Raw genomic sequence first — 26398 nt, 5'->3', positions numbered from 1 at the left:
CACAACTTTGACAAGCAAGTACCATAGATAACCACTTGGACTATATCTATTCACCAATTTCAAAGCAATACTATGTCGTAGAGTGAATCCATACATGAGTCCAAACTCAATTTATAGTGACTACAGCCACCTGGAAAATAACCAGTATGCAAAGTAAAATCACAGTAACTGCCTACTGACTGTGGTGACTGTTTATCCAACATGAAGAGTAGTGACACAGTGTTGTTGATTTGCCACTAGTGTCTCTGTTGAGGTCCTCTAGATTGTAATCTAATGGTGTTTGCTGGGGATAAAAGATTTCCTGTGGATTTACTGGAAAAAATGAATGTAAACTCATATAACTCACGAATCATTGTACCAGCTATATATGATTGAAAAACTCATGGAGAGATTGCATACACATGGGTCCAGCATCCTCTCTGGTGTGGCCAGAATAGTCTGTATCAACTCAAGCTTAGTCAGCAGCCATCTAATGAAATGAAAATATTAAAACAAGTCCCAGCGTGCACTGTCAGCGTTTAGGGCACCCACCATATTGTATCTAAATGAGTTCAGATAGGGCAGAATGACCATTCTGCAGGAAATTGGTTTGCCATGCCATGACATTTCAGCCCATAAAGGTCATGCTGCTACAATAGTGATGCTTGTGTATGGAATCGGGGCTACTGTGGGATCATATGCACAATGGCAACACAGAATGACCACCATCTTGTTTGCTTGGCTATAACAGACCATACATCATCATACTGCATCCATACAGCATCAGTGCCATCCAGCGTTGCTGCTGGAGCCCTGCCCTCCTTGGCAGTTTGATGCTATCCTCTGAAGCTGAACTGATGACTTCCATTGTCTGGAAATCACAAATGCCACAGACTGCAATAGGCATGTGAATGCCATTGCTGGTGTGCTGAGTGACAGAAATTAATGTTTTTGGTTGGTGTGCTGAGTGACAGAAATTAATGTTTTTGGTTGAGTACTCCTTTATCTTGTCATCTTCTGATGACGGCTTATGTGTCAGATATTACTGTGCTGATAGTAATCTGGTAACACATTTTGTTGAGCTGGGTAGTGTGCGAACTTCATGTTTCATTGTTTTGTGTGGTGTTGGATACAACATACTGTCTGACATCTTCATATCTGACCAGCAACCAATGCATCAAAGAGGTTTTAGAGCTCAAGGTTGTACCACTCCATCAGGCTACTCCACATGCCTTATTTTGACGTGGCGTCCACATCTGTTTATGAATGCACAAGTCTTCTGTGAAGAAAGATTGATGATGTTAGTGCTTTCCTGTGCTGTATGTGCACCTGATGTGTCACCCTTTGAACATGCCTGAGTCATGCTTTATGGACAATTCATCATGACACTCCAACTACTACTGTTGACACTTCATGGACCCATGTACAAACTACATTGATGGAGGTTCCTCAGGAACTATACACATTCTCTTTGATTCTATATCATAGCATTTAAAAGCACTGGCCACAGTATGTGAGACCTACATATTGTACTGGATTCTCAAAGTCAGAGATCATATGTAGTTCTGTAACCATAATCATTTGTAATGCAGTTTAGCTAATCTCTGGTACTGGGTTCATTTTGGCTATACACATTGTTCTTGTGTTTTCACAAATGCTAATGTGTTTATGTTAGTAATGAACAGTGAAGTTTATTTGATGTTGTCAAACATATCAGTTAATTCTCTTCTGGAACAGGCAAGATAAGCTTAAGGAGTACCCCGATAATAAGCTGTCATGACATATAAACTGCCCCTCTAAATTATGAGGAATAAATTTAAAAAAAATATATTTTGTGTGAAAATAAGCCACACACTGAATGAGAAGAGAAAAATTACAAGAAATTTATTTTTACTTACTTGTAAAACGTAGGTAACTTTTGTTCTAATGTATGATACAACACATTGGCACCTAACATACTGGTAGCATATTTTGTCTTGTTTACTCTTATCACTATGGGTACCAGTATTCACTTCATCACTCTCACTCCCATCATTTTCGTCATTCTCTTTCCTCAGTACATCATCTTCGCTGCCATCCAATGCATTTGATAGGCAGCATGGACGCTGTTGATGTGGAGAACCATAAAGCAAGAATCCATCCATACAGAATGGTGATTGATGGCTCCTTAATCTTATCAGACGATGTAAAGAGATGGGCATCTTTCAGGAGCCAATCTGAATACATTTTGCTCTTGAACGACTTATATATGGCCATATCTAGCACGTGTGTTTATAAGTCCCCCTTTTTTTTTGGTGCAGATGCTAGTTGTGTTGTTGCAAATGAGCATTAATGTTGTACAGCAAGGATATGTAAACAGATTATGTACCAATTGTAAACTACATCCTAACTTTGGCACCAAATAGCATTATGGTTGTAATTTTATTATCAATATTTATCTTTCAAATTTTTATTTTTATGTTTCTTTATTAATAACATTTTATTGCTTATTGATTGTCAGTTTTTGTTTTCACTGCTCTGTGGTGATTGAGGGCATACACTTGTTTCATAATTTCAGACCAAGAAGCTGGATTATGTTACTGTCGAGGACTGTTTGAGTGGTATTCTGGTAATCATAATGCTGCTCTTCGGTTCTTTAATGGAGCTCGTCATGATGCTGAATGGGGAAGACAAGCTCTTTACAACATGATAGAGATTTGTTTGGACCAGAGTGATGATGCAGGTGGCAATGGACAGTATGAAGATGATTCAGGAGGAAACTCAAGACTGATGGCACTGACAACAGCTGAGAGGTTAATATTTTCACTTCAATATAATACATCTAGGTCTAGCAGTAGTGACTTTTGACTAGTCATCAAAACATCATGGATCCCCATTTCGATATAGGGCACTTCTTGAATCGTGAATGAAAATCACTAGCTATGGGAAAATCACTACCTATTGCAGATGAAGACGTCCAGTATAAGGAGTCACCCTTGTTCTGCCAACAGCCTTGTCAAAAAAGGCTGAGGAAAGGACAGAGTTTCAGGACAGTGTTTTGCTCTAAAAGGGGGAAGATACAGCTTTGATCAGTGGCATTAGGATACAGAAAGACCACACAATGTTCATCCACAGGACATATAACCTCTTTATTGGCAAAGATTATGGATTACCCTACTTTTCAGATCTACGTGAGGAGGTAACCGTGGAATAACCAATGAAATGACAACATTCAACAAGTTAGAGTATGGAATGTCCAAAGTTTGGAAATAGTAGGGAAATTAGAATATCTGAAAAGGAAACACAAATACACTCAGAAAATTTTTATATTTGCTGGGTGAATTACCCAACATTTAGTAGTCACAAAAATATTTTTTAAAAAAATTATTGTTTATTATTTTGAAATGGTGGCCATATTTGTTCCAGGCAGCATGTGTTTTTTCGCATTTGCAAGCATCTACATCTTTTACAGTTATTCAGTAGTGGATTGTCCTAAGCCTTTCAGATAGAATGCATTTAGTTCAACACACTCTGGGCTACAATTTAACATAATTATCACTTAGCTGAATGTATTCTTTAATATATTTTTAATAGCTCAAAGTAATTCAGCCACAAATTAAGAAAAACTCGATTTTTGAACAGTAGTTTTCCAAAGAAAGATTAATTTCCCAGCTTAAATATTTCTCTGCTATTACACTGTATAGTACAGTTACTTTTTATAATCAATGGTGAGCAGCTTTCATCTAAAAAAATACACTATTTTAAAAATGGATTTTATTTTTATTTTTCCATTTTTTTTCCCTGCAATATCTTTGTTGGGGGACCACATAAAAATCTGAAAATTTCACAGTTAATAGACCTTCATGATATCAAACTTCAGTATAAATTTCAACTCTGAGTTTCAACTGGAAGTTATGGAATAAAGATTACAAACACGAGTCAAAAATTGGCCCCATCTATCATTAACTTTATGTTCTGATGATGCAAACAAACACAAACATTATGGGTGCCAGATGCTCCTGCAACAATACACCATCTTGGACTGAACTTGCAAAACTTTGATCTTCCAATTTTAATGTCAGGATTTTCTTTTTTTAAATTCAGTGAATAGTTCATCTGCGATATCTGGTAAGTTAATCAAATAAAGTATACCAATTGCATAATGTAATACACTACATTACACTAGCTAACACTTATTGGTCAAAACAATGCTGTGGAAATTGTTTCAGCAGTCTAACAATTGCATCTGCAAGCCTACGTACAAGTCTGATTGGTGTCTTCCCCATTACACCAAGAATTGTCTACTCACACTTATTTAGCTAGAAGTTCTTGAAGTGAGCAGTTGAAAAATGGTGTGTCAGTGTTCTGTTGGTGTTGTTATTAATGAAGCATGTCATAAAAGTGTGTATGGAGTGTATCCTAAAGACATTACTTTAATCGAAGATTACAGTGAAGAAGAAAAAGTGTCGTTTTACTTACGAGTTGGCCCAGAGGTCAAATCAACATGCAACTACCATGAAATGAAATACTTAAAAAAATTTTCATCACCTTTTTGGTCAGTCTTGCATGGACCCTTTTGAGAAACATAAGAAACCTATAACAAAAGACCTGCGAGAAATAACATTTGATCATTATTCTAAAAATAAAAGCCCTTTTGTCAATTTCATACCAGGAAAATCATTGTGTCCAACATGTTATTCTAAGATATCTGTAATTCACAATAGAAAGGACAGTGAAACCTCCGATACAGAATTTCGTGACGTATCAGCAACAATTAAAAAAGTTGATACAGCTTGTGAAATCCTGTGTATTAGTAAAATTAGAAAACTAACTCAAGATAAAAGACCAAGTGCCTTGAATACAAAAATAGAGGAAATGGCAGCTAAACTCAAAAAGACTTTGGAAGTTTCATTTCAATATGCAATTTTTACTAAAACTGATGGAAGTCCTAAAACTTCACCAACCGAATATGATGATTTGATAGAAAAACTAAGAACTAAATGCAGTACTTCAAACAAAGAGGATAAAATTAAGATTATTAGTTTACTGCCGAATTCTTGGAGTCGAGCAAAAGTTAGTGATGAATTTAATGTTTCAGAACGTATTGTTAAGATAACAAGGCAATTAGTAAAAGAGCAGGGAATTTTACCAGCATTACGAAAGAAAAGTGCATCTAATCTGGTAGATGAAAGCACAATCAATAAAGTTATTAAGTATTATTACGATGACAATAACAGCTGTTTGACATCTGGCAAAAAAGACTGTGTTTCTGTGAAAGCAGATGGTTCTAAGATTCCAACACAAAAAAGATTAATATTGTATAATTTAAATGAACTATTCACTGAATTTAAAAAAAGAAAATCCTGACATTAAAATTGGAAGATCAAAGTTTTGCAAGTTCAGTCCAAGATGGTGTATTGTTGCAGGAGCATCTGGCACCCATAATGTTTGTGTTTGTTTGCATCATCAGAACATAAAGTTAATGATAGATGGGGCCAATCTTAGAGTTGACTATAAAGATCTTTTGGAAGTTATGCTTCGCAATATTGACAGTTACAATTGTATGATCAAGGGAAAATGTAAAGATTGTCCAGGCAAACAAGCGTTACTTGACATGTTAAAAGAATTCGGAGAAGACCATTTGATGCCTGACAATATAAAATACAAACAATGTGTGACACAAGGCGGAATTGAAATGGTGACAGTCATAAAATCACAAGAAGAATTTTTTAAGTGTTGGCGGCTAACCTTGAAAATCTGAAAATGCATAATTTTATTGCAGAAGCTCAAAGTAATTTTTTGAAAGACAAAAAGCAAACCTTATCAGCTGATGAATGCTTAGTTCTTGCTGACTTTTCGGAAAATTATTCCTTTGTTGTTAAAAATGAAGTACAAGGGCACCACTGGGTAAACAAATAGGCCACAGTTCATCCATTTGTATTCTGTTATAAAGATGAAGATAAACTAATGAGCTACAGTTTTTATGTCATAAGTGACTACCTTGAACAGATCACTACAGCAGTGCACATTTTTCAACTAAAATTAACAAACTACATTAAACAGCTCCCTCTTCCATAAAAAAACTGATTTACTTTTCGGATGGGGCATCAAGTCAATATAAAAACAAAAACAGAAATTTATTAACATCTCCTTTCATAAAGAAGATTTTAGGTTTGATGTAGAATCACACTTTTTCGCTTCATGCCATGGGAAGAATGCTTGTGATGGTGTCGGGGTACAACAAAGCAAGCTGTCACAAAAGCAAGTCTGCAGCTGACCGATGACAATCATATCATAACATCTCAAGAAATGTTTGAATTCTGTAAAAAAACATATCAAAGGAATTACTAATGTTTTTGCACAATGTGAGGAAATGCAAAGAGTTTATGACAGTGTCTTAAAGGAAGGTACAACACTTGTCAGAAGATTAAAGGTACTCGATCTTTTCATTGTTTTGTACCCCATTCACACAACTTACTGAGGTGTAAGATCAAATCAACTTCACCTGAAAGTGAAACGTGTACTACTGGTTATTCGAAATAAAGACATAGTGGTTTGTGTTTACAATGAACAGTGGTGGATTGGCAAAGTTGATAATATTAGCTGTCAAAACCAAGATGTACATGTTGTATTTTATCACTCTCCAGGACCAAGGACAGATTCAATACAACTGTGACTGGGCGAACTTACAATCTAACACCCAAAATGAGTGAACAAATATCTCAAATGTTCAATGAGCGATGTGCTGAAAACAAATAACAAGAGAACAATATAATGTAATTAGTAAGCTTATTATCAGTAAAAAAAGTAAGTAATCATAGATAATATTAAATTATATACTGTAACTGATGTATTTTATTCCATAAGCCTAGATATCGCAGATGTTAAAAAACATATTTTTGACTCATGTTTTTTCCATAACTTCCAATTGAATCTCAAAGTTGAAATTTATACTGAAGTTTGATGTCATAAAGGTGAAATTTTCAGATTTTTATCTGGTCCCTCAACGAAGATATTGCAGGCCATAAAATGGAAAATTTAAAAAAAAATTCATTTTTTAAAATAGTGTATTTTTTTAAGTGTAGGCTGCTCGCCTTTGATACTCTATAAAAAGTAGCTATACTATACAGTGTAATAGCAGAAAAAAGATTAAAGTTGAAAAAATTAATCTTTCTTTGGAAAACTACTGCTCAAAAATTTAGTTTTTTTAAATTTGTGGCTGATAACTTTGAACTATTAAAAATATATTTAAGAATACATCCAGCTAAGCGATAATGATGTTAATTTGTAGCCCAGAGTCTGTTGAACTAAATGCATTTTATCTAAAAGGCTTAGGACAATCCACTACTGAATAATTGTAAAAAATGTAGATGCTTGCAAATACGAAAAAACGCATTCAGCCTGGAACAAATATGGCCGCCTTTTCAAAATAATAAACAATAACTTTTTTAAAAAAATATATTTGTGGTGGACCACGTGGTATGGATCAACCCAAAGACTCAAGCACGGAGATCATGGAAGTGGTTTAACAGGTGAAGGATTAGTTATGGATGGGAAGATAGGAAAGAGAGAGAGAGTTTTACCTGTTCGGGATCTTCATATACTCTCTCTGCCTCTCAGTTTTCTGCTTGTGGTGTTGGCACGTGTATCTGAGCTGCTGCTGTTGATGTTGGTTCACTGTCAATTGTGATGAGAACAACCCATGATGGGTAACAGTTCTCATCAGAATCAGCAGCAAACTGACACCAACAATAGCTCAGATACACAGGCTGACAACACAAGCAGAAGATGATCAGGTAGAGAGAGATATGAGGATATTGAACAAGTAATTCAGTACATAAAGTGAGATAAAACTCTAGTAAATACGAGGGACTCGAGTTAGTAATATGGGAAGAAATAGAAGAAAGAGCTATGGGAAAATATGGACTTGGTAGTAGGAATGAGAAAGGAGAAAGAGTGATTAGAGTTCTACATTTATTCCAGCAGATATACTTTGGAAGTCCCAGAGAGATAGGAAGATTCTGGTTTTATTACAAATAGGGGCCTGAATCATAATTTAGTAATGCTGAAGAGTAGACTGAAGTTTAAGACAGTTGCCCAGAAGAATGAGTGTGGAATGTAGAAGTACAAAGGGATGAAGGGACGAGTTTGAGGTTCTTTAGGGCTGTAAATACTGTGATAATGAATTCCAAAGTAGGTAGCCCAGTTGAAGGGGAATGGACTTCTGTAGAAGAGCAATCATTAAAGTTGGACAGACAGACATATGTACAAGGAAGAAAACTGTGAAGAAAACTTGGGTAACAGAAGAAATACTTCATTTGATAGACGAAAAGAAGAAGTATAAAATGTAAAAGGAAAGACAGGCATATGGCAGTAGAAGCCACTTAGGAATGAAATAAATGGGAAGTGTAAGGAAGCCAAGGCAAAATGGTTGAAAGAAAAATGTGAAGAAGGAAAAAGAAACAGTTGTCAGAAAGCCCAATTCATCATATACAAAAGGCAAAGCAGCCTTTGGTAAATCAGAAGAAAGGTTGTCAATATTAAGAGTGCAGTGGGAATTCCATTGTTAAAAGCAGAGGAGTGAGTGGATAGGTGGAAGAGTATGTTGAATGCCTCTAGGAGGGGGAGGACTTTTCTGATGACTTGATAAAAGAAGAAATGAAAGTCAATATGGCAGACATAGGGGATTAAGTTTTAAAGTCGGAGTTTAACAGAGCTTTGAATGACTTGAGACCAAATCAAACATGAGGGAAAGACAAAATTCCTTCACAATTTCAAAAATCAGTGGATAAATTGGCAACTATAAGACTATTGGAGTTGATGTGCAGAATCTATGAGACTGGAGATATAGCATCAGACTTTTGGAAAAATATCACCCACACGATTACAAAGACAGCCAGAGCAGGTAAATGCAAGAACTTTGCACATTCGACTGAACAGCCCTTACAACTAAGCTGCTGACAGGGCCAATATACTGAAAAATGGAAAAGAAATTTAAGTATCTGTTAGATGACAATCAGTTTGCCTTTATAGAAGTTAGAGGCACCAGAGAAGCAGTTCTGATTGGTAATGAAAACAGGATGTTGGAAAAATTAAGACACATTTCCAAGATGTGGTGACATAATAAAAACATGTGACAAATGATGCAAAATGCTCAAAATACTGAGAAATGTAGGAGAAAGCCACAGGGGAAGACAGGTAATATTCAGTATGTACAAGACCCAAGAGGGAACAATAACACTGGAAAACATAGACTTTCTTGGATTAAGGAGGGTGTAAGACAGGAATGCAGTCTTTTACCGCCTACTATTCAATTTGTAAATTGAAGAAGGAATGATAGAATTAAAAGAAAGATTCAAGACTGAGATTAATATTCAGGGTGAAATGACACCAATGATTAGATTCAGGAATAACACTGGTATTCTTAGTGAAAGTGAAGAAGGAATATGGACCTGTTGATTGGTGTGAACAGCCTGTTGAGTACAGAATATGGATTGGGAGTAAACTGAAAAAAGACAAAAGTATTGAGGAGTAACAAAAATGAGAATAGGGAGAAACTTAACATAAAAATTGGTGATCACAGAATAGGTGAAGCGAAGGAATTCTGCTAACTTGGAAGCAACATAAAACATGGAAGATGAAGCAAGAAGGGAATGGAAAGTAGATCAGAACAGTTAAAGAGTGCATTCCGGTTAAAAGAAATCTGCTGGTATCGAACATCAGCTTCAAATTGGAGAAGAAATTTAGCAACTTCCTCGCAACAATGTTTGGTTAGTATCTGGCTTAGTGCAGCTTTTTTCATTACTCTGTTAATTTGTTTAATCCATATAAATCACTAAATTGATAGAACAAACAATTCATGGTTCTTACAAAGATATTTTTTGGCCTGCAAAAGGGCTCAACTTGTGGCTTCATTACCACTTTATACCCATCCAACTACAATGACTATTTGCAATCTGTGAGAAAGGGAGTCTTGTGAGGAAGATAAATCATGTCATTTTCTGCAACCTCCTCTCAGGCAGCTTGGGTAATGTTCCAAACGTAATCATTGCTTCTTAGTGCAGGGTCAAGCCAATTTTCTTGCATGGTCTGTTTTGTCTCTGCCTGTACATTATCAGTAGGGCTGTGGTTTGGAGCATTAGCTGGGTACAATAGCGATTTGTATGAAAATATCTGAGTGACACTGTGCTCAGCAAATGCTAATCTGTCTCTCCTTCCAGGCTGCATATTTGCTAAGTAGTCTGATCTCCTAAAGTTAGCACCAAACCATATCGACTGACCTGCAAATGCAGTAGTATGTTTCAGTTGCACAGCATTTGGAAAAGGACTTAGCCATGATGTCTTGACAGGTTCATTAACCTGGACAGATGTCGTTACATGCCAAAGTCCGTTTCCCATAAGCCCACTGATTCCTCCAATATCTCAGTAATGTTTTATTCATCATCGCAGAGTGTGCTCTGGAACACCTTTGTGCCCTGGTATGTGATGTCATGAAATTCCTTTCCTCCACAAGAGCAATGACACAGTCACAAGTTGCCTCTTTAACAGTGAGGCATGGTACATGAATAATATGACTCAACTGAAAGTGATGTAGTGCAGGTATGTGACATTTCTCAGACCTAACTCGCCACAACAGACTGTCAATCAGTTATGGTTTGATATCAGAGGAAGTGTGTGAATAATTCTTATATGTTATGCCAGATAGAGATAGTAAATTCAAGCTTTGACTCCTGGGAGTTCTCTATCACAAGTGACTCACACTGAATTTTAGTCAAACTCCCATTGTATCTTCTGTGGGAAATTAGCTGCACATCATCGAGATGCGTTTCACATAATACAATTGAGGTCTTATGCGGGAGGGGGGTGGGGGTGGGGGGGGTGAGCACATTGATTTGTACATGAGGCACATTGCATATAAGACCTGCACATCGTTTACTCAACTACAGTGACCATTTACAAACTTTTATATCTATTCATTTAAGATGCACTGCATCTATATACAATACAAGCATATTCTATTTCCGGAAATATTTTGTACCTTCTTGGAATTGGTCTGGCATACTGATAAGAACAGTTTCTCATAATTATGGAAGTACTGTTGCCTCAGGTGCGTGTCCCCAGTGTAAATAGAAAAATACGGCATGTTGTATTTCATAGTCAGTGCAGTACTGGATTTTAACTCTGGCTGTGATTTTGGCTGGCCAATTTTTTGCTGTCTGGTGTACCTTTGGAGCACAGTATTATGTGTTAGTGAATCATAGACTGTGGGAAAACCAAGAAGAAGAGAATCAAAGTGCTCGAGATGGGATGATATAGAAGGATGCTGAAAGTTAGGTGGAAAAATAAGATAAAAAATAAGGGGGGTTTTGCAGAATCTGTGAAAAAAGGGACATATTGAAAATACTGACAAAAAGAAGGCACAGGATGATAGAAAAGTGTTAAGATATTAAGCAATAACTCCCATAGTGCTAGAGGGTATAAACTTTAGGGGAAGACAGAGATTGTAGTAAATCCAGCAAATACACAAATAATTGAGAAAGGTAGGTGGAAGTGGCTTCTCTGATATGAAGAGGTTGTCTCAGGAGAGGAATTCTGTTGAGAGGAAATAGTGCAGGAACTATTCAGCTGCTGTATGCTTGGTGTTAGTTTCAATTTTGTGTAGAATTACCGGAAATCTGTTATATGCTTTCATGGATACACAGAAAATGACTTACCTGTGTGTGGCACTTGTTAACATGTTGTAACGATCTTTAAATGTTACTACTTCACTTGCTTTGGCTTGTGGTTCATTGATTTTTTGTGGATGCTGCAAATATTGAGAACATCATGAAAATTTCAAGCTTGACAAATTATTTATTAACATCAGCTGATCGATAGAACTGACATAAGTGCAAAACAACTGATGTAATTGAGATAAACCGAACAGAACTGCTCTGACTCCTGAAGTGAAAACTTAACAATTGCTACCATTGTCAATTTATTACAAAATGTAACTTACAATTTTAAAAAAATCATCTAAACTAATTGTTGTAACATTTGTACAGGCAATAAAATATAGTGTCAAGTAACATAATCTTTTTATCATCTTGGTTTTCTGTGTGAAAATTAATTCACAATCTCCGTTCAACAATTACTTTGATTTTACTTTAATTTAATAATCAGTGACTGTATGGATTTTATTGCTAACATTTGATTGAAGTATACACATCGTGCTTCGCTAGATTACATAAATTAAATACACTTGTTTTCTCAAATACCGGAATTTCGTAAATTTGGGTGGTGTAACTAACAAGAGGTAAATATCTGCCTAATTTACCAACATTATTAATTACAATGAATTACATAAAAATGAATAATAAGTAAAATTACATCTCTGGATAGTGATTGTTATTTTCATTTGAATCGTAATGAGGTTTTTGTGTTAGCGAATTTACAGATTACAATTATGGTAATTAAAGGCATTAGTTATTTATGCTAACATTTCCACAGCCTGTTAATATTTGCTGCTGAACATTTATTACTTCAGTTTTACGATCTGACATTTAATTTGGCATATGAATGTATATTTGTTAATGACAGCACTCTATTAATAATCACAAAAATGTACATCATTCCAGAATATTCTATATGTATTTAAAAAGAAGAATAGGTTTTTGGGCAAACTGAACTGAACGATACCTATAAAATTACACATAAAAGGCCCTAGGAAGCACTGAATGGTACAATAAATACTCTGATGCATATAAAAAAGGTGGTATCGGACAGTTCACAATGATCTAGGGGAAGGCTGTTGCGTAATTATGTTCACATGTCTGAAGCAGTGATTCGCCCCAGGTATTTGGTAACATCTGTTAGTTATGCTTCTGTTTTTATATTATCAGTATGAGAGAAGGAAAGTTGCCACTCACCATATAGCGGAGATGCTAAGTCGTGATTACCTCTCGCCGTGCCCTGAAATGAGAAATGTCCTACCCACTATCCTTCCCACCTCTCCTACCGTGATATTCTGCAGTCCACGGAACCTACACGATATACTTGTCTAACATCACCTATCCCATCAAAGGCAGGGCTACCTGTGAAACCAGTCAAGTGATTTGCAAGCTAAGCTGCAACCACTGTGCTGCATTCTATGTAGGCATGACAACCAACAGGCTGTCTGTCCACATGAACGGCCACTGACAAACTGTGGCCAAAAACCAAGTGGACCACCCTGTAGCTGAACACAATGCCAAACATGATACCCCTCATCTCAATGACTGCTTCACAGCCTGTGCCATCTGAATCCTTCCCACCAACACCAGCTTTTCTGAACTGCACAGGTGGGAACTTTCCCTGCAATACATCCTATGTTCCCGTAACCCTCCTGGTCTCAACCTTCATTAGTCACTGTCCACATCCATCCAGCCCCCTCCCTGTTCCCATTACAGCACTACACAGCTGTCATTTCACCGCCACACCCAGTCTTTTAATTTATTTTTATTTTTATTTCTCTCTTTTCCACTACTTACCCCCTCCACACCTTCTCTCCTGACCTCCGTCTAAACTGCAACACTTCACTGTCTGCCACTCCCACAATACCATCCCTCCCCCTCCTCGCCCCAGCCTCCCCACCCAGTCACCACTCCCATCATGCACTGGTACTGCTGCTCGCAGTGTAGTTTCAGCTCTCTGAGACTGCAGACATGTGTGCAAGTTGCGCTTGCATGAGTGTGCGTGTGTGTCTACTGCTGACAAAGGCCTTAATGGCCGAAAGCTATGATTTTGTGAATCTTTTTATTGTGCCTATCGCGACTCAACTTCTCCGCTATATGATGAGTGGCAACTTTCCTTCTCTCGTATTGTTACATTCCATCCTGGATTTTCCATTGTTTTCATATCATATTACGTTATTTGTGCTACAGTGTACTAAGACCACACTGAGAATGAAGTTATTGTTTTGTACTCTGCTACTTAAAAGCTAATGATGAAAAGAGATGACCTGTATATGTGATATAAATTCTTCATAATAGTAAGTGTTTACTGAATATCTGCAGGTAATTTTTAATTTGTTCATAAATCATCTTGAAGTTCCTTTGGCCCTTTTAAGAGAAAAAACAAAACAAACAGTAATAGCAGTTGATGATGATTTTAACGTAGATTTTCTTAAAATCTCTTCCAGTAACATTCTATAACAGCCAGTAATAAAATCACTCAACTTAATTCCTACTGCAAGCTCCCTCAGCTGCAGTAGCTTATGGCTCAAAATAGCCATTGATATCTTTAAGAAAGATCTAATGACTAAAATTATATTACAAAACCAGTAGTCAGTGGTCTCTCAGACCATGACATGCAGTTTCTTTTGTTAAATGTTAATACCATGATGTATACAACCCGGAACAACTGGGACATCCGGGAAAAACCCAGGAATTTTTTCATCTGGGAGAAAACTGGGAAAAACCCGGGAATTTTTTAGAATTCTGGGAATTTTTCATTGTTTTAGTTTTCAGTTAAATTTTCATAATTTTGACTGTCAAGAACCGATACTCTAACAAAGGAAATTACTATATCCCACTACTGCAGAATAATACTGCAGCAATAAAATATGAATGAGAAAAAAATAAAAATAAAACTTAAATTGCAAAGGAAATATGCCATATACAACAACAAAACACAGTACTCATACAAGCATGTGCCAACAGCAAAATGTGTCAGAGGCTTTAGGAAGACTATGCAATGCTTCATAACAACAAATTGCTCCCGAAGAACGAGACGTCACAACCATTTACATTAGAGTCATTATAGCAGTTATGAGCAGGCCCAAGCGCAGTTGAATTGTGTATCTTCTCCTGCTTTTGGCTACAGAAATGTGGCTGTTGGCTGTGTAAGCAGTCACAGTAAGCTCCGAGGTGCTATTGGGAAAAATTTTACTGGCGTGCCCAAGTTGCCAGCCTCATGCATGTTCAGAATCTGGAGGGAAAGGGGGGGGCATGGTATCTGACCCAAATGGCAACTTTAGGGGGTTGCATATTCATATTCTTGAGGAAAAAAAAACCTTGTTTCAAAAAGCATCTAGCATCCAACGCACGTTGGTCTATCAATTATTCATATCAATTTGAATGCATCCATGTTGGTTTCTTTAACGTGTTTGAACACCTTCTAATGTGATTTCTGAATGCATCATAAGTTGCTTTTTGAATGTTTGCTTAGTGTACGTGATGTCTGTCAGGAATTGTTGCCGTACCTAGAAATAAACTTCCGTGCAGACAAAAGGGGACGGAGCTACGCGAGCTGAGCGGAATAAAGCCTAGCTGATGAATGTCAATCGCTGTCTGATTACATGGTTTACTGGGTTTGCAAATGATCAACAGTTATATTTACTAGCGAAATCCATAGATTCAGACTACCAGAGTGGAAATGCACGACTAACTGGAATAACAGGTAAAAAATATTACGTATTCTTGGTGTATCCAAGAAAATGAAATTTTGACAGAAAATTTTTGCCAGATCACTGCACTAGGAAGGGCCAGATGTACAGTCCCAGGCTAGCAGCCGCATAAGTTCTGTTCTGGAAGCAACATGGAAAATGTGTTCTATGAACATTTAACAACACATAACCGGAGAATAATCGCGGGATAACGAAACTGATGATTCTGACAGGGTCAGTAAAGTTAACCAGGCAATAAGTTTTTACAGTCGCAGCAATAGTTACAGAATTAGTGATAAGATTGTTTATTAGAATGAGGAAGGAGAAGAAACGGGTACATCACACAAATTGTGGAAAAGTATCATAATTCCAAATTTATATAAATATTTCGTACTACTACTTTTCTATGTCATGCTTGAGAAACTGGAGCATATGGATGAAACGTGTTACTATTTCCTAACATAAAGCTTTTTGCTTGTAGTGGGCCTAACAGGCATTTGCTGTTGGTACTTCGTGTACTTCTGTTGTGTTAGGAAAATGACCATTTGTGTCAAAACAATCTCGTTTATTAGGTGTGTGTTTAAAATTGCTGCAATATTACAAAGGTCTATTTTGTTTTATCGAGCAGACAGTGACAAAATAGACGTAATCAGATCAAGAATACACACCAGTCTTGGGTGCTATTTGTATTAACGGCTTTTTCACTATTAGACGCCGACATTTCGATTTTTCGTGTAGGAAATGTTTGACCAACTTTGATGAAGTAACAGATTCTTTTGCAGAAGGGAAAGCATGCCATGTAAAGCTGTAGCCAAATTGGAGAGAAAAAATGCTAGGAACTGAGGATTGAAGAAACATGTACTACCTTGCTTGTCTCTTGTCTTTACTGGTTTATGTATCCTACATTTAATTTTATGTCACACAAAACAGCAAGTTATTAGCTAATAGGCAATAAAGAGTGCAAATTTTCCAAGAGTTCTTGTACTTCCAATTACAAATAATCCCATCCAATATTTATTGTGAGCTTCTTTAAAAATAAATAAATAAATAATAGGGACAGGATGTCAAACCGGCCAACTGGAAGCGGGAGAGGCACCACAGGGCATTTTAATTTCCACTATCTTGAATATAGTTTGATGGCATCCCTTACAAAATATACAGGTTTCAATTCTACAGAGCAAAATAAATTGATGTGCCACAGAGAATGTTGTGTGAAGAGTCATGGCACTGCATGTTGGCACACTTAATACCAAATGCCTTACAATTCCTCGAACGCATATATTTTATGTATCAGATTCTTCAGAAAAAATGTGCACTACAAAATGAAAATATTTTTGAAAATTCGATTTTTTAAACGTTTTTGACCTCCTATCTCAGTCACACCAAGCAGTCTTAAGTTATAGTGGGGAAGTGGGTAGTCTCCACGTGACCCGAGTGTACATTATTTAGTGATATTGCTGCTTCCTCTTCGTTTAATGCTCTCACATCTAATGAAAACAAATCGGATTTCTTTGGCTGGAAGCTATCATGTGAATTAAAATACATTCACATAATTACAAAAGGCTAAAATATGTTTTTAGTTTCAGATTTTATTTTATTTCCACCTTTCTGACAGTCAAGCATTAATCCCCTTGCAGAACAATGAACCTGTTTTTGTCGGTATGCTAAAGAAATTTGGCTTTTATTAATCTTTTCTGCTGAGCCAGTCAGTGTATTTGAAACGATGTGTTTAATTTCGCACAATTGGCTAGGTTCAACTGTTCGCTGCATTTCAAGTGCACGTTTTCATCTTCTAGCACGTGTGCCATTATGCCATAATAAAGAACCAAACATGAGATAATACAGTACTGGTATGCCAAGAAAATTTACATCCCGAAAAGCACACTGAAAAGCTTATAATATCACGTCGAGGACTACTTCATTGGGAATCTGGACATGTGAATGTGCATTTTAAGTATGCACTTTAAATGTGCACATTCCAATGCTCTTGGGGTGTCCGCTGATGTCTTGTTTCTTTTATGACATAATGTGAGATCTTTTAATGTTTTACAACTAAGAATATATGAGTTACCTCCGTCATCGTAACTGCGCAAGCACGGTGGCGCCTGTCATCTGGCACTCCCTGGCAACTGCTGAAGCGAACCTATTTCTAACAGATTGTGGGAAAATATTGTGAATGGTGATTTGAAAAGTGTTACTTTCAAAGTAAATTTCCTTTTACGCAAGTTGAACTATGTGCGAGAATGTACAATGAATTTCTTAAATCACACAATGTTTGACACTCATTTAAAAATCAACTCTTTGATGATGAACCATGTAGAAGAATTTCGAGCCCAGCAGATCAGATATTTATCTCGTTATTAAAATTTTACTGGCACATTTGTGTGATATATCTTAAAGTATAACACGCACAGAAAGATTAACATTATATGTGGAACCTCATCTCCTCTTGCAGCTTATTAACCTTAGAGACCAACATTATACATGAAAGCTTTGCTTTTCTTGTACTAATAGTATGTATAAGAATTTAAACCATTAACTTTTCTTGTTTGTGTGCCTGCACTACTTAACAGTGACATTGCTAATTGGCTGACTACATCACGTGTCCTATGCTCTGAATATCTGCTGTCATTGGCTGGCGAGATCACATGACATGAGCTATGACTGCCTTACAAAAGCGCATCACAATCTCAATTTCAATGATTGGGAAAGTAACATGCAGTTTTTGATGGAATTAGAATTTATACTTTCATAATATGAAAATATGCAGGGTACGTGTTGCTTCACATCAAAGACATTTCCAAAAGTGTCTTTTTCCCTAAGTTTTGTTTTCTAAAGTGCCAGGAAATTTGACACCCGTGTATAAAACCATAACAATTCAAAGGACTGATAAGGGAAAATATACTGTCACTTAACACAGAAAAGATTGGTAAAATATTAAGCTTTCACACAAAGTCCTTCTCGAATAGGAAACATCCATATTCTCACAAGCACAACTCACATACACGTTGCCACTTTCTCTGGACACTGGAGCCAAATACAGTGGCCTTGTGTGTATGAGTTGTGCTTGTGTGAGGGCATTTCAGAAGAAGGACTTTGCCCAAATCTTAATATTTTAGCAGAGTTGTCTGCAACTGCTCCTCTGTTAACTAATAATTGACTAAATTAGTCACTGTCCAATTGGGGACTAATTCCACATCATGTCTCACAGGGTTTCATCTAAGGGCCCGAATGTTTTTGCAAATGTCAATTACCTTTCTTCAGGTTTTGTCTGCAGATGAAACAAACATTGCAGTAAATAGCAAATCAAGTATACTCTTAGAAAGATTGGTTAATGAAATATTCATGGGCATTAATAAATGATTCCTAGCCAATTCTTAGCCACTAAACTTTGAAAAAATCCACTATACTCAGTTTAGAACTGTAAGAGGTTTCCTGCCGATGTATGCATAAAATATGATGACAGACAGATAGAAGTTGACACTGTTAAATTCTTGGGATTACAGCTTGACAATATATTTAACTGGGATGACTGCACCCCAGAACTGCTGAAGTGCCTAAACAAACATCTACACACAATGCGAATGTTGTCTACATAGGTGACAAACCTAAAAAAGTTAGCAGTCTTTGTATACTTTCATTCCATAATGTAATACGATTTTTTTTTTAAATTCATCCAGCAGAACTAAAGTTTTCTTAGTCCAAAAAAATGTATAAGAATTATTTGTAGTGTGGTCTTAAGAATGTCCCACAGAGGCCTCTTAAGGAACTAGGGATATTAACTACAGCTTTCCAGTAAATTTATTCCTTAGTGGAATTTGTCATTAATAATATGTCTTTTCTTAAACCAACAGCTCAGTTCATAGAATCAATACTAGAAATAAAAATAGCCTTCACGAAGATTTAAAATCACATATTCTGCACCAGAAAGGTGTCCATTATTCAGGAACACAGATTTTCAGTAACTTGCCAGTGACAAAAAAGTTTAACAACTAATAAAATTCAGATTAAGAGAAGCTTAAAGGATTTATTGGCGACCAGCTCCTTCTAACCCATTGATGAATTTCTTAACAGAACAAATTGATGTGTATATGTTACTAGTAATATCAAATAAGGCAAGTATTATGTACAAACTGACTTCCCTACAAATTCAGAGCAGTAATGCAATAATTGTAATTGAGTCTTGGAAATGATTTTTCTGTTTCATGATGCATGGCTACAATAGCCTACAAATTATCATATGCACCTCGGTGTATGAACATGTACATGTTTTGTGACACGTTTGTTACTACCTTTCAAATGAAAACATGTTTAAGATAGTTTGACTGATTCCACACCTGTTTATGGAAGGTACACTAGCATATCTGTTTACCTTTGTAAATATTTATTGCATATTCCTGTTTTCTGGCATGTTTTATGGCCTGGACAATCTCCTCACTGTGGATCTATTGCATTGAAAAGCACATCTAATGCATTAACAAATCTAGCAACTGAAATGAAGCTATTTCAGATCTATTAAACTTGCTACAATGAATCATCTCTTTTTCACATATTGATTATTAATATGACAAAAGAAAGTCCTGATAAAATAATTTAGGGGCAAAGGCAACAAAGGACAATGCCCATTAGTGTAGTTTAGAGAAACTGGTTTTGGGAGGGGGGGGGGGGGGGGGGGGGGGAGAGAATTGAGATAGCACAGTTGTGATGCAGCCATTGAAACTGATCATGCTGTGCTCAGCAGCATGTGTCTCCTTACAGCTCTTACAATTTTTTATTCATGTTGATTTGAAATATGTATATTCATTCATTCATTCATTCATTCATTAAGCATTAATGTCACTGCTCACTTATTTTGTTTGCTTGTGACACAGTGTTTTACACTTTCAGTTATTAAAGCATAAGTGTGTTTTGGTTCATTTATAACAAGAGGTATGAGAGTTCCTGATGTCAATCAGATATCAAGTGTAAATAAAATAGAAAGAAACTTCCACATGGGAAAAATATATTAAAAACAAAGATTCCAAGACTTACCAAGCGGGAAAGCGCCGGCAGACAGGCACATGAACAAAACACACAAACACACACACAGAATTACTAGCTTTCGCAACCGATGGTTGCTTCTTCAGGAAGGAGAGGGAAAGACGAAAGGATGTGCGTTTTAAGGGAGAGGGTAAGGAGTCATTCCAATCCCGGGAGCGGAAAGACTTCCCTTGGGGGAAAAAAAGGACAGATGTACACTCGCACACACACACACACACACACACACACACATCCATCCGCACATACACAGACACAAGCAGACTTGTGTCTGTGTATGTGCGGATGGATATGTGTGTGTGTGTGCGAGTGTACATCTGTCCTTTTTTTCCCCCAAGGGAAGTCTTTCCGCTCCCGGGATTGGAATGACTTCTTACCCTCTCCCTTAAAACCCACATCCTTTCGTCTTTCCCTCTCCTTCCTGAAGATATCAAGTGTCTTTTATATATCAATTTTTACAGATTTATGTATCCCACATATCCAAAAAAACGTTCCCTGCTGTTTGAAGTGTTGTAGCATAAATCATCTTTGCATGTATTATGTTACAGGTTATTAGCAGAACTGAAACCAAGACCTAGTGGTGCAGGTGGCAGTGAAGAAGCTCTTAGCCATAGACTACTTGGAAATTTCATTCTCTTGGCCTCTCAGCAAAAGGTATTTCTTGAAAAGAATGTTAAATTATTAAATATTTTTAATCATCTCTTCATTAAACATACTATGACCTTATTGTCAGGTATTAAAGTGGTTATCTGGGGACAAATGAATTAAATAGTAAATAACATATATTCTGTTTTCGAGAATTTGAGAATTTGTGAGTAAAAAATAAGACAAAAATATTTTTCCCCTTGTAGACTGGTAACAGATTTCTTAAATAGCAAGAAATTAAAGATAAGACACAACTTATTTAATGTTACTTTTACAGTAAGAAATTTGATGTAAATATGCAGACATTAGGAAGTCATGGTTTCTCAGTGAAATTTATTAATGAATTCCTCGCAGGCTGCACTAAAATATTGCTGTACTCAGTCAATGGTAAACTATTTGTTAACAGTACGAAAACAAAATTATTACGATTATGACTGCAAAGTGATGTCAAATGGAATAAGCATATCTAATACTTTATGCAAGACCAGCTAATTTATTTACTCGCTAAAATCCTGCTGTAGGCCTTTTTGACTGAAAGCTCACTCCCTGACAATCTTTTTGTTGTGCCTATCTGCGACTCAGCATCTCCGCTGTATGGTGAGTAGCAAATATCCTTTTCATAATATTGATATCTTCCAGTATTCATTATTTTTCTGTCTCTTTCCCGCTGCCACTATTTCCTTCTCTCTCACCATAAAAAATGTGTTTATGTTCACGTGCCAAAATTTTAGGGAAAGTTTTTAAAGGCACTGAGGAAAGTACACTGAAGAGCCAAAGAAACTAGTACAACTGCCTAAATTGTGTGGGGCTCCAGCAAGCGTGCAGAAGGGCCGCAACATGATGTGTCATGGACTCGACTTATGTCAGATGTAGTGCTGGAGGGAACTGACACCATGAATCATGCAGGGCTGTCCATAAATCTGTAAGAGTATAAGGGGGTGGGGATCTCTTCTGAACAGCATGTTGCAAGGCGCCCCGAATATGCTCAATAATGTTCCTGTATGGGGAGTTTGGTGGGCAGCAGAAGTGTTTAAACTCAGAAGAGTGTTCCTTGAGCCACTTTGTAGCAATTCTGGACAGGTGGGGTGTCGTATTGTCCTGCTGGAATTGCCCACGTCTGTTGGAATGCACAATGGACAGGAATGGATGCAGGTGATCAGACAAGATGCTTATGTATGTGTCACATGTCAGAGCCATATCTAGATGTATCAGGGGTCCCATATCACTCAAATTGCAAACGCCCCAAACCATTACAGAGCCTCCATCAGCTTGAGTAGTCCCACGCTGATATGCAGCGTCCATGGATTCATGAGGTTGTCTCCATGCCCATACACGTCCATTCGCTCGATATAATTTCAAACGAGACTTGTCTGACCAGGCAACCTGTTTCTAATCATCCAACAGTCCAATGTTGGTGTTGATGGATCTAGGCGAGGCATAAAGCTTTGAATCATGCAGTCATCAAGGATATGAGAGTGGGCCCTCGGCTCCGAAAGCCCATATCAATGATGTTTCCTTGAATGGTTTGCACGCTGAAACTTATTGATGGCTCAGCATTTAAATCTGAGTTTATGTTTTACAGGATTCCTGATATTCACGGTACACTCATAAATTGGTAGTTGGGGGAAAATCCACACTTCATCGGTACCTTGGAGATGCTGTATCCCATCGCTCATGCACTGACTATAAAACCACATTCAAACTTACTCAAGTCTTGATAATGTGCCATTGAAGCAGCAGTAACTGATCTAACAACTGCACCATACACTTGTTTTATACAGGTGTTGCCGACCGCAGCGCAAAACCCACATCCTTTCATCTTTCCTTTTCCTTCCCTCTTTCCTGACGAAGCAACCGCCGGTTGCGAAAGCTCGAAATTTTGTGTGTGTGTTTGTGTGTTATTTTATTGTGCCTGTCTACCGGCGCTTTCCCACTTGGTAAGTCTTGGAATCTTTGTTTTTAATATATTTTTCCCATGTGGAAGTTTCTTTCTATTTTATTTATATCTATGTATTTGAATACGCATGCCTTTGCCAGTTTCTTGGTGCTTCAGTGTAAAATGAGGTACCTGGTAGCCCTCTTTTCAGAGTCTTTTCAGCAGGAGTATATTTGCATTTTTTGTGCTCCGATAGAAGCATTTTTCTTCTGGTTTCATTAGTTTCCATGCCAATCAAGGGCATGTCACTCATGTGATAAGAACTTGGTGGTTCAATAAAATTTTGATTGGAATAACAAAAAATCTAATTTTATACCTGAAACTGGATTTTACATGCATAAAAATTTTGCTTGTGCTTCAGTACTGTAATTTGGGGTTCCCAGAATCCTTTTGATGATAATGAAGACACTTTACAGCATATCTCTCAGTGCTACATCACTTTATAAACTATATTTTCACCATGCACGGGTGTCAAGAAAATTTTCAAATTTGTTTGAGATTAGGATCTTAGGGATATATTATGAAAATTACACTTATTTGCCGTGCATCTTGAAATCTGCAGCTTGGTTTTGGTACCCAAAAACCATGTCTTTGGGGTGTTTCGAAATAACAGATAGCCATCTTGGAATCCACAGCTTGGTCTTGATAAGAAAGAAAAAGACTTTTTTCGTGGTGCTTTTCTGAGGCACTACCCATGAACTAATGGGGCCTCCAAAAGCCCCTTAAGGTCCACTGTAGATCATATCAAGTGCAAAAGCTGACTGATTTACTCTATTTGCCTAAGCAGGAGGAATTGTGTAGTACTCATACCTGACCCTGTAATCTAGGATAGTGACACTAAGATGACCCTTCTGTTGAGTATACAAATGGTTCCTATTGCAAAGCTATGATTCTACGTTTCTAGCACCAGTAGAACCTAAGGTATAAGCCCTGGAAGTGTCCCATTTTTATGTGTGGCATTTTGAAACACACTATTGTGTGATCAAAAGTATCCGGACACCTGGCTAAAAATGACTTACAAGTTCGTGGCGCCCTCCAACGATAATGCTGGAATTCAGTATGGTGTTAGTCCAACCTTAGCCTTGATGACAGCTTCCACTGTTGCAGGTATACGTTCAATCAGATGCTGGAAGGTTTCTTGGGGAATTACAGCCCATCTTCACAGAGTGCTGCGCTGAGGAGAGGTATTGATGTCGGTCGGTGAGGCCTGGCACGAAGTCGGCATTCTGGAACATCCCAAAGGGGTTCTGTAGATTTTAGGTCAGGACTCTGTGCAGGCCAGTCCATGACAGGGATGTTATTGTCATGTAACCACTCCGCCACAGGCCATGCATTACAAACAGGTGCTCGGTCATGTTGAAAGATACAATCACCATCCCAGAATTGCTCTTCAACAATGAGAAGCAAGAAGGTGCCTAAAACATCAATGTAGGTCTGTGCTGTGATAGTGCCATGCAAAGCAACAAGGGGTGCAAGACCCTCCACGAAAAACATGACCACACCATAACACCACCACCTCCGAATTTTACTGTTGGCACTACACATACTGGCAGGTGACATTCACTGGGCATTCACCATACCCACACCCTGCTATCGGATCATCACATTGTATACTGTGATTCGTCACTCCACACATTGTTTTTCCACTGTTCAATCATCCAATGTTTATGCTCCTTATACCAAGCGAGGCATCATTTGGCATTTACCAGCATGATGTGTGGCTTATAAGCAGCCGCTCGACCATGAAATCCAAGTTTTCTCACCTCCCACGTAACTGTCATAGTACTTGCAGTGGATCCTGAGCTTGGAATTGCTGTGTGATGGCCTGGATAGATGTCTGCCTATTACACATTACAACCCTCTTCAACTGTCAGTGGTCTCTCTCAGTCAACAGATGAGGTCGGCCGGTACGCTTTTGTGCTGCTATACGTGTTCTTTCACGTTTCAACTTCACCATCGCATCGGAAACAGTGGACCTAGGGATGTTTAGGAGTGTGGAAATATTGCGTATAGATGTATGACATAAATGACACCCAATCACCTGACCATGTTTGAAGTCAGTGAGTTTCACGGAGCACCCCATTCTGCTCTCTCACTATATGTAATGACTACTGAGGCCGCTGACATGGAGTTCCTGGCAGTAGATGGCAGCACAATGCACCTAATATGAAAAACATATGTTTTCGAGGATGTCTGGATATTTTGATCACATAATGTGTATTACATAGCACATACTGTCACAATGAACTATATACAATGAAACCACAAACTTGGATCGGTTATTGAGCATGGTGTCTACGACCTGGGACAACCGGGAGATCCGGGAAAAACCTGGGAATTTTTTCATCCGGGAGAAAACCGGGAAAAACTCGGGAATTTTTTTGAATTCCGGGAATTTTTCATTGTTTTTGTTCTCAGTTAAATTTTTGTAATTTTGACTGGTAAGAACCAATACTCTAACAAAGGATATTACTGTATTGTGCTACTGCAGAATAATACTGCAGTAATAAAACATGGAGGAGAGAAAAAACTAAAATAAAACTGAAATTGCAAAGGAAATGCGCCATATACAGCAACAAAACACAGTGCTCATATAAGCGTCTGCCAACAGCAGAAGACTATGCAATGCTTCGTAACAACAAATTGCCTCCGATGAGCATGACGTCATAACGGTTAACATTAGATTTGTTTTAGCTGTTACTAGTGGGCGCATGCGCAGTTGAGCAGTATCTTCTTTTGCTTCTGGCTACAGAAACGTGGCTGTTGGCAGTCACAAAAAAAAAAAAAAAAAAAAAAAAAACAGCAGTCCTGAGTCTAGGAAGGGGGGGGGGGGCAAATTCATATTCTTGAGGAAAAAACCTTGTGTCACAAAGCACCAGGTATCCAGCGCACGTTGGTCTATCGATTATTCGTATTACTGTGAAACGTGTCCCTGTCAGTGTTTGAACATTGTTGAACACATTCTAAGTTGATTTCTGAATGAATCATAAGTTGATATGTGAATGCGTGCATAGTGTACGTGATGTCTCTGTCAGTGGAATCCTCGTCACATCTAGAAATAAACTTTTCTGCAGGCAAAATGGGCTATACGAGCTGAGCAGGGTATAGCCGAACGAAAGAAAGCCAACCACTATCTGATTATGTGGTTGATTGGGTTTGCGAATGATGAGCGTTGTTATGATTACCAGCGAAATCCATAGATTCAGACTACCAGAGTGATTATAAACGAATAACAGGAATAACAGGTAAGAAAGATGACATATTATCTTCTCGGTGTATCCAAGAAAATGAAATTTTGACAGAAAATGTTTGGCCAGATCGCTATACTAGCAAGGGCCAGTTGTGCAGTCTCTGGCTACCAGCCACTTTAAGGTCTATTCTGGAAGTAGCGCGGAAAAAGCGTTGTTTGAACATGTAAC

At 37.5% G+C, this 26398-nt stretch overlaps 1 protein-coding gene across 2 annotated transcripts in view; it reads left to right on the top strand.

Moving 5' to 3' along the window:
- Nucleotides 1-26398, top strand: part of LOC126278379 (tetratricopeptide repeat protein 21B-like) — a 268639-nt gene that overhangs the window by 207618 nt on the left and 34623 nt on the right. For both annotated transcript variants that reach the window (XM_049978456.1, XM_049978457.1), the window contains exons 16-17: nt 2537-2771; nt 20947-21052. In XM_049978456.1, the coding sequence (XP_049834413.1) occupies nt 2537-2771; nt 20947-21052 (341 nt within the window). The remainder of the gene's footprint in view (nt 1-2536; nt 2772-20946; nt 21053-26398) is intronic.

This window comes from Schistocerca gregaria, chromosome 6, assembly GCF_023897955.1.
Source record: "Schistocerca gregaria isolate iqSchGreg1 chromosome 6, iqSchGreg1.2, whole genome shotgun sequence".
NCBI lineage: Eukaryota > Metazoa > Arthropoda > Insecta > Orthoptera > Acrididae > Schistocerca > Schistocerca gregaria.
Note: the sequence above shows the minus strand (reverse complement) of the source record. Positions and strands in the feature narration are given on the sequence as shown.